The 12,128-nt window shown below is 35.6% G+C and overlaps 1 protein-coding gene across 1 annotated transcript; it reads left to right on the top strand.

The window, feature by feature from the left end:
- The first annotated feature begins 10,796 nt into the window (after positions 1-10,796).
- On the top strand, positions 10,797-12,128 carry LOC120780799. The gene has a single exon (XM_040113048.1). The coding sequence runs from the start codon at positions 10,797-10,799 to the stop codon at positions 11,712-11,714; it is 918 nt and encodes a 305-aa protein (XP_039968982.1). The 3' UTR covers positions 11,715-12,128.

The following is a 12,128-nucleotide window of genomic DNA, read 5'->3' as shown; positions in this document are numbered from 1 at the left end:
GATTTTAATGAATGAATTCCTTTTGGTTGAAATGCTCTGCGTTGGCCGTTGAAAAGTTAAGACTATACTTCTCAGGATCATTCATTCCTTTCATTTCTTCAAAGAAATTAATGACCTTTAGAAATATGCATATTGGCATTATTTCGTTGTCATTTCCATGTTCGTAGCAATAGAATTTCTATGGCATAAGTAAAGTAATGGCCACCGATTGTCACCCCTTGTCGCTGTAGCAGCTTCGCCTACAAACATGCGTAAATATGTATGTATGTATACGTATGATCGTGAATACATATCGACGCAGATTTTTGCGAGAAGCACCAGAAAGTTGTGCAATTTATGATTTTTGGCTTTTGCCATCGTCGCGAAAAGACGATTTGTTGGCAAAGGGATGCTCGGGGAGATAATAAATTTATAAAATGTGAATTTAAGTTTTCTAGTTTTCTTTCATAGAAAATGATATGAATTTCTTGGAATATCACTAAGAAGTATAACTTCATCCGCGCGTAGGGACTCCACGCACCGTTTTTTGCAAATATTTTAAAATATTGTTTCAGGATTGGCAGTATATAAATCCATTCCAAATATTGCCATCCTCTTTAATAATTTCAGATAATATATTTTTTTTTTGTTTTTTAATTAGCAAATTTTAAAATTTTTAATAAATTAAAATTTCGCATTTACCGCTTTATTTTTCCGGAATTGTGTAAAATTTGTGAAATTTTACTTTAATTGTGTACCCTATGTACGTTGTATATACCGGCATAGGCAAATTGTATACCGTATGTTGTATGTGTGTATATTATTTGCCGTACGGATAACGCGAGAATAGAAAATCGATTAAGTGCAGGTATGCACTTTTTGTTAATATGTAAAATTTTAATAATGCTGTTTATACATACATGTGGGCGTATGTTGTATTAGTTTCCGCCTTTGCTTCGGTATGTAATAGGTATATACATATGTAAGTGGGGACTCTTGGGCGTATATGTATGTTTGGTTTTGTTATTTTTCTTTTCTCTTTTAAATTTCGCAATTGCCCTAGCTTACTTTTTGCGCAATCCTGCTTATACTGTTGACTATAAGGGGTATTGCCGGAAAATGTTGTCAAGTGAATACTTGAAAATTGTTTTTTTTTTGTGCGGTTTTTTAATGTTGTGTGTTTAGAAACACAAATGTAAGCATAAGTAGGCATTTTATCAGAGTATACAGTTTTTAGAGAGATCAACTGTAACTTTCAACATATATATGTGCAACTAAGTACAAATAATTTAAAATAATAAATGGAGTTGATACACTCACTTTGTGCCGCTTCAAGGGACTTTGAGAGCTTTATACATACACATGTGTGGAAATATTACAACACCACATTTCATTTTAAAACGATTATTTATTAAAGAGATCTTAAAACACTTGTATTCTTGACGGCGTGATGCTTCTTAAAACTGTAAACTAAGAATAGGAATTCAGTTGGAAACTGTAAATTTTCAAGAATATACAGAGAATGAAGTAATAGAAAAATAATAGAATAACTGACTTCAGACTTGCTAAACTGGCACTTCTTTGGATTGATGGTGAGATGATGTGCACGCAGGACTTCAAAGATGGTGGTGAGATGTCGTAGGTGCTGTTCGTGGGACTGAGAATAGACAATCAGATCAACTATGAAGCATCCCACGAAGTCTAAACCTCTGAGGATGTTGTCCATATGTCTCTGAAAAGTCTGCGTGGCATTGCGTAGTCCGGGTGGCATACCCAGAAATTCGAAAAGTCCAAAAGGGGTGGTTACAGCTGTTTTGGCAATGTCTGACTTGGCCATGGGTATCTGGTGGTAAGCCCTGACTAAGTCGATGGTGGAGAAGACGGAGAAACGGAATGTGGAGACGCTGGAGAATGTCATCCCCATGATGGACTGGATATCGATCTGGAACTGTATTTGCGTTTAGTTTTCGATAGTCACCTGTGGTGCGCCATCCACCTGTTTTCTTTGGCACCATATGGATAGGGCTGGCCCATGGGCTGCTCGATGGACAGATCACGCCATTATGTAGCAGGAGGTCAAAGTCATCTTTAGCTATTTGTAGTTCCTCGCCGGTGAGACGTCGTGGGCGCTCAAATACTGGTGGCCCAGTTGTCTCAATGTGATGAGTGACTTGACTGTCAGTGGCTGTGACAGGATTGGTGCTGGGATGAGTTATGTCGATGAATTGGTTGAGTAATTGCAGGTATTTGGTGTAATGTGCACCAGGACAGATTGAGCGATCGATTGTTGAAATGCTGTGTACCGTGGCCTCAGATAGTGTGCCCTGAGCTGTGCATGACGAGGTTGTATCGATGAGACATCGTCCTTTGAGTTTTTATAAAAACTCAATTTATTCAAGTACTTCATGGAAAACTACATTCGTAGTGGTTTTATTTTGGTCGTAAGTCTTAACTTTGATATCTTGAGAAGATCGTACTCGACTCAATGCGACATACAGCTGGCCATGCGTAATACAATCCTCCTTGAGGAAAACACCAACTCTTGCTAGAGTCTGCCCTTGAGATTTGTTTATTGTTATTGCGAATGCTACAATTATTGGAAATTGGCGACGCTTTAAAATAAAAGGAAGTGTTGATTCGCTGGGCTGTAAATTTATACGGGGCAATAAAATTTGTTTCCCTTGTGATTCACCGGTTAAAATTTCGACCTCCAAACAATTACAATGTATTGCTTTTACTATCAAGCGAGTCCCATTGACCAACCCTTCATATGTATTAAGATTGCGGATTAACATCACAACTGTTCCAACCTTAAGCCTTAACTCATGAGGCGCTACTCCACTGAAATTAAGGGAGTTTAGAAATTCTGTAGGAAATCCGACATGCTCTTGAGGATCTTCGGAAACGACAGTATCCACGCTATAATATACCCTTTCTTCACCGGGCAACATATTTACTATTTCGCTATTTATTATCGTACAGTGATCATTTTTTGGACACAAAATTGCCCGATCCTTCAAATGGTTTTGATTAATAACACCAGACTGAGGCTGAAATACCTAATCCACTAAATTTTCATTTAGCAAAATTATCTCTTCTGGTATATTGATTTTCGACTCTGGAGAGAGCTCTCGACCTTCTCCAACACGCAAAAGAAAACTGTTGTATAAGGATTCTTTAGAACGCATATTCGTTGAGAGTTTGAGACACCTAAAAATTTCCAAAGTGAGCACCGTTTCAAACAATTACCAACTATAGCGGCGCGTGAGCTATTGGGCACCACAGGAAGAACTTGCCTGAAATCACCACCTAATAAAATAACCTTTCCACCAAAAGGTATTTCATTTTGGTGAATATCACGTAATAATCGATCTAAGCAAAAGTAGCATGCTAATTCGGCGAGCATTGCGATTTTCTTCTCTGGCCTCTGTTCCTCTTCGCGTTCAACCTGCGCCATATGCTTATACTCATTTGCCAAGGGGTTAATATTTGAAAGCATTTCGTGGATTTCTCTCAGCAAATACCTATCGCAGTTTGAATTATGTTGTGCCCTTATATCAGTTGCTTGATCCGTGTCAAGAATAAACAGCTGGGCGTAGGAGCATTCTGAAGGATGATCTGCATGCAATGGACCTACCCTATGATATATTGATCCATGTATTCGGAAGCAATAAGGTCCGCGACCTGTAGGCTCCGCAATTTTCGCTTCGAATGATGCAAAAGCAAACGAACTATTTAGCTGCCGATTATTCTCCAAATAGTGTCCCCGCCAAGGGCTCAAATTCATTTTCTAACACAGCTTTCAAAAACTCAGGTACACGTAATTCTTGAAGTTTAACTTTTCCGCCATGACAACATGTCGTAAAGCCATTTCTTACCTAGTAACAATTTCAACCAAATATTAAGACAATAAGTATGTACATATATACATATATTACGAATATAAAACAATGAAAAGTACAGGTACCTTTTCACTTCCGAAATGTTTTGCTTTACAGTGTAAACATAACCCCCAAGCGAACTATACTGCGGAAGAACTATGGAGTTTAGGGCAGCTTTGAAATAACTTGCCATAAATCCTGCATGACTACGGCTCTAATAAAACAGGTCAATTCATATACATACATACATTAACAATTAAAAATTCCTTTTTACTTTTAAAACATTCACCTCTTCTCTTCGACCTGTTAAACTCCTTTTTCGTCTAATTCGCCTTTGGTTTGGCATTTTATTTTTAATAATTAATCTGAATCTGAACTGAAATTCGATGTGGTATGTATGTATTCGCTGGTAATAGCTGCCTTGACTTTTGGAAGAAAACTGAACTGACTCAAAGCTTACCTAACGCAATAACACTTCTAATCAAAATAACGCCGACAACAATATTTCTGTTAGATTTTGCACTTGCGTCTTCGCCCATACATATGTATATACATACATATGTTTGTAAGTATGTATGTGTGAATATAAAACAAAGTAGAGCGCGCATGTCAAAGCGCAGTGTTCCTTAGCTCGTACATACATATTCGTGCAACATAGAAGAGAGCGCATGTCAAATCGTAGATAGCGCCTTAGCGCATGCATATGTATTTATGTACCAGTGCACATGCCAAAGCAAACATTTGTAATTTGTAATATTCGTCATTCTCTTATAGTCATAGATAACTTGATTAGAATCTCTTTTCTTGCTCTCTCGCTTGCAGTTGATCTGTTTTCTGAGCTGGCAACAAAACACAATCAGGGTGCCGTCAACCAGCAGTTAGTGAAAAAGGCGGGATGCCAGAAAAGCAGCGCTATAATTACTTGACGAAATTAGTGTGAAATGAAACTGTGCGAACATATTTTGGCAAAATAAATGTTTATGTAAATTAATTAATAATTTTGCATTTTAGCATTTACATATATATGTATGTATGCATTTTCAAAGTGTTTAATTTAGTGTTTTGTATAATTTATTAAATACCCAAGTTAATATTTTTCAGCAGTGGCATCATTGGCATCATTAAAAATTGAAAACTTTAAACGCAAATATATCAAAAGTGGTTCAATGAATTTAAAATCTGTAAAATTTGTGCAAAGTTTCAGATCGCACACTTTAATTTGATGTATTATTTGTCTCTGTACGTTTTTTAGATCTCTGGAAATAAGCGCCTTGTCTTAGAATAATATATAGATTTTTTTTATAAATAAAATTTTTTTTTCAAACTGAGTTTTTTTTTTTGATATATATGTATATGTCACCGAACCTTTTATTTTGTTATAGTTTTTGTATATTTGTTTTTTTTTTTTTCTTTCCAATAGTGCCTCCCTTAGCGGCTCGAAGGACCAATGTTTAAAGTAGCACTGTTTGAGTTGGTGCCCACTTCACTTTTGTCTTTGACACACTTACCACTTCCACTTCTTTAAATAATACACCCGTGTCGCTTATAAGGGTATTTCAATTCAATTTAATTCGCTTGGTTTTTAATCCTTTTACAAATGATCACAAATATGGGGGTAATTACAATTTTTTTTATTCGATATTTTAATTTCGATTTTCCACTAAATTGCAGAATCACAAACTGATCTCATTTAGCCACACTCTTTTATTTTTAGGTTTTAATAACCTTTATTTTATTTTCAGGTATTTGTCTTTTATGATCTTTTTTCAATCTTTTATTTTCAGGTTTTAATAACCTTTATTTTATTTTCAGGTATTTGTCTTTATAATCTTTTTTCACTGTTTTATTTTCAGCTATTAATAATTCTTTTCTTTAATTAATCTTTTTTCAGATGAAATTATTTTTTTAAATTAAATATATTTTTATTTACACAATATTACCGTTAATATATTTATTTGCAATATATTACAATTTTATGTAAATATGTATTAAAAATAATAAAATTAATAATTTAAAAATTATAAAGTTTTTGAAATTTTAAGAAATTTTTAAAGCAGGAATCAAAAAATGCAACCCTGCATCAGCCGTCGATTGGGGATATTAGAGCAGGACAGATATACTTTTTTGACACTGCTGAATGAGCGCAAAAGAGATGTATGATCACATGTATACGTACGTGTGAGGGCAAAAGTGGGTAGAATCTTCACGCGGCCTATGGCAAACTACCCACTTACTACCCACTGATTATCTGTTTTTTTATAGTGTTTTACGAAGAAACCACGAAAAGAGAATTAACCGACTGCGGTTGATTTTCGCAAATTCACTTGTTAGCAAGTATATAATTTATATGTCTGCGCCGCATATACATATGTATGTATATATGTTTGCAGTGAGAAGAGGCCGCGAAAAGAAAAGAAAATTTAATGATATTCTGATTTAGTATGTACATATAAATACAGTATATATTTTGAAATATGTATGTATATTGACTTGAGTACGGTTAAAGTTGAACTAGCGAAAGAGCAAGTTATGCTCTTTGTATGTCATAGAAATATACGTGAAATAAGTATATGTACACATGTATGAATGGTATAAAATTTAATTCGCACATACGCTTTTTGTTTTTTTTTTCTGATTGCCGTAGCTTATTTTAAGCAATCCTGCTTATACTTGATTAAGTATAAGAGGTCTTGCCGGAAATTTCGCAAGTAAATACTTGAATTTTTATATATATATTTTCGAAGGGGGCCGTCGCCCCGGGCGCAACGTCTTGGGGGCGGCAAAACGATCTACGCTGTTTTTTAATATTCAGAAAAATACTTCAACAAATTTTTTTACAGAATTTATTACAAAAGATAGACGTTGTACACTCACAATGTAATAATCTGAATAACAATGAAAAATATTAATTTTTACTCGAATACTCTTCAGTCTATGAATTTGTCTTATATCTTTCATAAAAATAGTGATAGAACTTAAAGATGCACTTTTCTACCTTTGTCTAACGACGTGTCACTCTCACAGTTACCCTATGCTTTGAATGTAACAAATTCTTTTATTTTTCCAAATTTTCAAAAATGGTATTTAAAAACTCCAATTCGGGCAAAAATTCTTGCAAATTGTGTCAAAAGTGTACAAGATATTGGGCGAAAATGGATTTTTTCTATGGCTCTTAATAAGATGTCTTCTAAATTTACTATCAATTTCCTCAAAAACCGTATTGTGAGAATTTTGTAACTTCAGAATTTGAGTGGCTTCTAGTTCCTAAATTTTATATACATAATATCGAAGATATTTTGTAAAAATTCAATTTTATTCGAACCACCTCATGAAACTTGTAGCTAGCTAGATAAAGGGGGGCGGCAGAACATCCTTGGCCCCGGGCGCCTGAAATTGTAGCTACGCCACTGGTTTTAGATTTTAAACCATACATATGAATATGATATATAAAAATTGAAAGGAGACGATACAACTCACTTTGATTTCCGCCAGGTGCTTTTGGGGATAGTACGAGTGTACTCGTATGTGTCTATGTGTATGTGCCTGTGCCTGCGATTGTGCCTGTGCTTCTTTCTCCTATCCTTGTGCTGCTTGTTGCTGTGGTGATTCCCTGATTGCTATGCGGGTTTTTCTTTTTTCCCAATACTTCACTCTTATTTTCACAGCACAATTATTATTATTTTTTTCTTTTTATCCTCACTGGTACGGTTTAGAACCCCTTTTTCTTTTTTTTTTTGTTCTGTTTTACTTGAAGAGACGTTTCAGTAATGAGTGTGTCAAACGTACCGTCAGGCAGGAGGGGAGTCGGATGATTTGGGAATATTTTTCCTATCATGGTGTTGGATATTTGGCCTTGATTGATGGAAATATTAACGCCATTAAATACCAACAGATCTTACAGAAAAACCTGGTCCCTCCAATTGAAGAGCAGTTTTCCTGTATGGACTACATAATTTTTCAGAATGATTCTGCGCGTGCCATCGAGCCAAAACGGTAAGTAACATTTTTTTATATCACATTACCTTAATAACTTTTCATTTTTACAAAGACATGGTTAATACACATTTTAATTTTTTTCAGATAAAAAAATATTTAGCAGAATTGAATGTTTTATCACTGGACTGGCCTGGGAACAGTCCTGATATAAACCCCATACAAAACCTTTGGCACATCATGAAAACGCGGATAATCAAGAAGAGACCAAGAACTTTGTCACAACTTGACCGACTAATTGAAGACATTTTGTATAACGGTATACCGCCACAAATTTTACCGTCGTTAGTTGAAATCAAGACATTTTGAAGTCTCTATTATTATTACTGATTTACAAAAAAAAATGAGTTTTTACTGTATCGCGTTTAGTTTTGAGAACATTTTTTTTAAATTTCATAGTAGAAATTTAAATATCGGAAATACTTTATTTCGGCTTCTAATAAAAAATGGAAAATGTTTCTTTCGAACTATGTTATTTATTTTTATTTCGAATACTTATATAAACCAAGCTTCATGAACATTTTTTTATATATGTAAGTCCACATTTTTAAATAAAATCAAATAATCTCACATTTCTTAGGTGTTCCCTTTTTTTGTCCGCTACTGTATATGTTATTTCCACACTGCACTTTTGACACTTTGATCTTTTTTGTTTTTTTTTCTCCCAACGAGTTTTTCACTTTTTGTTTTAACTGTTTTAAACCGTTGTGTTTCGCTTTTTCACCAAAACTTGTTTTTTCTTTTGTTTTTTCGACGGGTTTTTCACTTTTTAGTTTCAACTGTTTTAAACTCCGGGTTTTTCACCAAAACTTTTTTTTTTTGCGTATATGCCCACGGATTGATCGAGAAAGAGGCTCGGCGCCGTCCGTCAGTCCCTTTTGTCCATTGTGTTTGGTGTCCTCGTGTGTGATGTAAAAAGTGTGGTGTAGATGATGATGCGTTGAGTTGGTGTGTGTGGGATGAAAAGATGACGTGTTGAGTTGGTGTGTGTGCGATGAAAAGATGACGTGTTGAGTATGGTGTGTATGTGTGGGGTGTAGATGTTTTATATTAAGAGGGGGGTCCGGCGCTCATTTAGCCATACATATATGTATATTTGTTAAATTTTGTATTGTCAGATATGTGATCACACTTACAAACTTTTGGCTATTAACTGTCAATACTAGAGAAGAGTTTTTGAAGAACGATTTCAGCAAAACAGGAATGAAAATTCATGATTTTAAGTTATATTTTCACTTTGTTCTTTTTACCACATTGATTTTATTTATATTTTAACAGGGGATTCTGGCTACCCTTTGGAATCATGGTGCATAACTCCTTACAGAAACGCTTCGGATGGTTCAAGTTAAGCTATGTTTAATGAAATTCATTCTAAGGCAAGATGTATGTCGAACGAACAATCGGAATTTTAAAAGGATGCTGGAGAATTTTACGATACGGCAAGAGAGGAAGGTACCATCCGACAAAAGTGGCAAGAATTGCTAACGTTTGTGCAGCATTACACAACATCTGCATAAAATTTAAAATAAATTATGATCCTCAGAATTGCAATTCTGATCAAACAACGGATATCGACACCGGGGTAGCGATCCGCCTCACCGCAATCGGCCAAACAATAAGAGATCAAATAAAGTATTCTTTAATAAATTGAAGATGAAAATGTCTATGTCTTTACCCTTGTAAACTTTTTTTTTTCCTTCTGAACTGAAATACAAAAATTTTGTTCATATAAATTCATTATTTTAATTTTTATTAGTCGTTTAATCACGTTTGTTGCTTTTATCACATTTCTTAAATACTAAATAAATAAAATTCAAAAATAAATAAAGCTCTATTAAATTAAAAAAATTATTAAATGCTTAAAACTAAAAATATATACTTTCATGTACCAAGTTTTATAATAATTTTCTTCGTAAGGTTTTGAGCTCAAATTTATTTCGTGGTCTAATTCTCGTGTTTTGATTGTTGGATGAAATGCTTTTCCATTTTAATAGCAACCGATTTTTCTTGTAGGGCCAGCATTTTTTCTTGTGCTGCTACTAACCTCTCAAGCTTCTGGTCTATGCCTTTTTGAAAAGCTTAAGTTGCTACTTCATGTTTTGTTGAAGTAACTCCAACTTTTCGTCACTCCTACTTTTTCTCCTCGGTGTGAGTGGAGCTTTTTCTGTTGACGTTGTTGTTGTTGCAGCGAGTAGCGACTGTGTTGAAGTTGTTGGGCCTGGTAAGGAGCTGGGGAAAGGGTCGCGGTATCCAAACTGCATAACGGACGAGTGGCAAAGCCTAGCTGGCGAAAGGAGCGCTAGCAACAAGGCGCAGCGTCGGCGAAGACGCAGTAGCAGTAACAGCACCAGCAGTAGTAGCAGTAGCAGCAGCATCAGCGTCAGTAACAGCAGCAGTAACGACGGGTATATAAAGTGCGTACGGTAAAGTACAGTTCATCGTTGGAGGTGGCGTTACATTTCAATGGAGAAACAGTCTTTTGATATACAATTGTACATTTTTGAATAACGTACGAGTAAAATAAGTTATCGAATATTTTTGTGTAAATTTTGTGAAACTTTATGGCGAATATCGCAACGAACTTTTATTAATGAAAATACTTTTAAAAAAAAAATTCTTACGTGAGATATATAAGAATATAAGAAAGTTAAATGCGGATATGCGGATATTGTAATAAAATTCGAGTTATAGAAAATATTTTACTTCGGAAACTGTATGCGAAAGATTAAAACGAATATTGTAATAAAATTCGTTTAACAAACAAGTTATTAAAATTGTCACGGAAATTGTAAACGCGGATATTGTGATCGAATCGAATAACATAAGAGTTATCAGAATTGTGTGCAGAAAAAGCGAATATTGTAACGCAAGCTAAAAGGAAATACTATTATTGAAATTAAGATTTTTAGAATATTATCGATTTTTTGTACAACATTGTAAATTATGAACCGCAAAGAAATTTTTGAGCTGACTGTTGACGGTCTGAAGGAAAGGTTAGGTGATTTAGGGCTATCGCCTATTGGACGGAAAGCGACACTACAAGACAGACTGATGGAGCATTTCTGCCTGACTGTGAGTGACGGTTCCGAAACTGATGTGGAAGAGGTAGCAAGCCAACGAAGTGTGCGTGAGGTTAGAGTCGAATACCACAACTTTACTCTCCGAGATGTTGAGGACTCAATGACTTCGTTTAAGGGAACAGGTCGTCCAAGTTTCGAACAATGGCTTGAGGATTTTGAGGCAAACGCATCAGCAGTGCATTGGAACGAGCTGCAGAAATTCATCTACGCAAAACAACTGTTGAAGGGTGCGGCAAAGATTTTTATAAGAAGCCAAAGAGGAATAAGCAGTTGGAGTTCACTAAAACTAGCGCTACGGCAGGAATTTGGTATGGCATTATTATCGATTGAAGTACACCGTACTTTATGTAGTCGTCGGAAGCGACATGGGGAAGATCTTCGAGAATATTTATACGTTTTAATGGAGTTGGAGAAACCGTTAGGGCTAGATGACTCAAGCCTAATAGAATATTTCATCGAAGGCATACCGGACTCAAGGTCGAACAAAAGTAACCTATACCAGGAGAAAACTATACAGGATTTGAAGGAGCAGATCAAGATGTACGAAAAGATTCGTTACAGCCAGTCACAACCCGTGAATGGGAACCAGGAGAAGGCATCGTCGTCAAACAAGGATTTCCAGAAAGCAGTTCCATTTAGCAGGAAATGTTTTGTCTGCGGGAATTCATCACATCTCGCTAGAAGCTGTCCACGCAATAAGACATCGTGTTACAATTGCGGTAAAGAGGGTCATCGTGCAGCTTACTGTAAGGCAGGAAGGAAAACTCCGAAATCGGAATAAAGCAGCGTCAATAATATGACGGATGAAGGAGAAATCGGAGAAGCGGAGTGGATTGATTTTTTAAGCATGCAAGTTTCAACGGAAAATCTGCGTCGGCATTAATTGAGACAGGTAGCGACTTATGCAATATACGTTACGATACGTTAAACACACTTAGTCCGGATGTTGACTTAAGTAGTGAACAGCGACAGTTGATGCGTATCGGTACCAGCAAACTTACAACAATAGGTTGCTTTACCACATCCATCGAGATAGACAACATAAAGTTGGAAGTAAAATTTCACGTAGTGAGAGAGCGGGACATCAAATATGCGCTCGCGATTGTTAACGACGTTCTGAGACAAGTTTGTTTATTCGTTACGGAAGATGGCGCCGAGTTCAGGCAAAAGAAAGTGGAGGAAAAGCCTCAGAGCA

This window comes from Bactrocera tryoni, unplaced genomic scaffold (genome assembly GCF_016617805.1).
Source record: "Bactrocera tryoni isolate S06 unplaced genomic scaffold, CSIRO_BtryS06_freeze2 scaffold_25, whole genome shotgun sequence".
NCBI classification, from domain to species: domain Eukaryota; kingdom Metazoa; phylum Arthropoda; class Insecta; order Diptera; family Tephritidae; genus Bactrocera; species Bactrocera tryoni.
This window is presented reverse-complemented; position numbering and strand designations above follow the sequence as displayed.

What these genes read in the sequence shown, in the direction of transcription:
- LOC120780799 (XM_040113048.1), top strand. Translation starts at nt 10,797, where the DNA reads ATGAACCGCAAAGAAATTTTTGAGCTGACTGTTGACGGTCTGAAGGAA.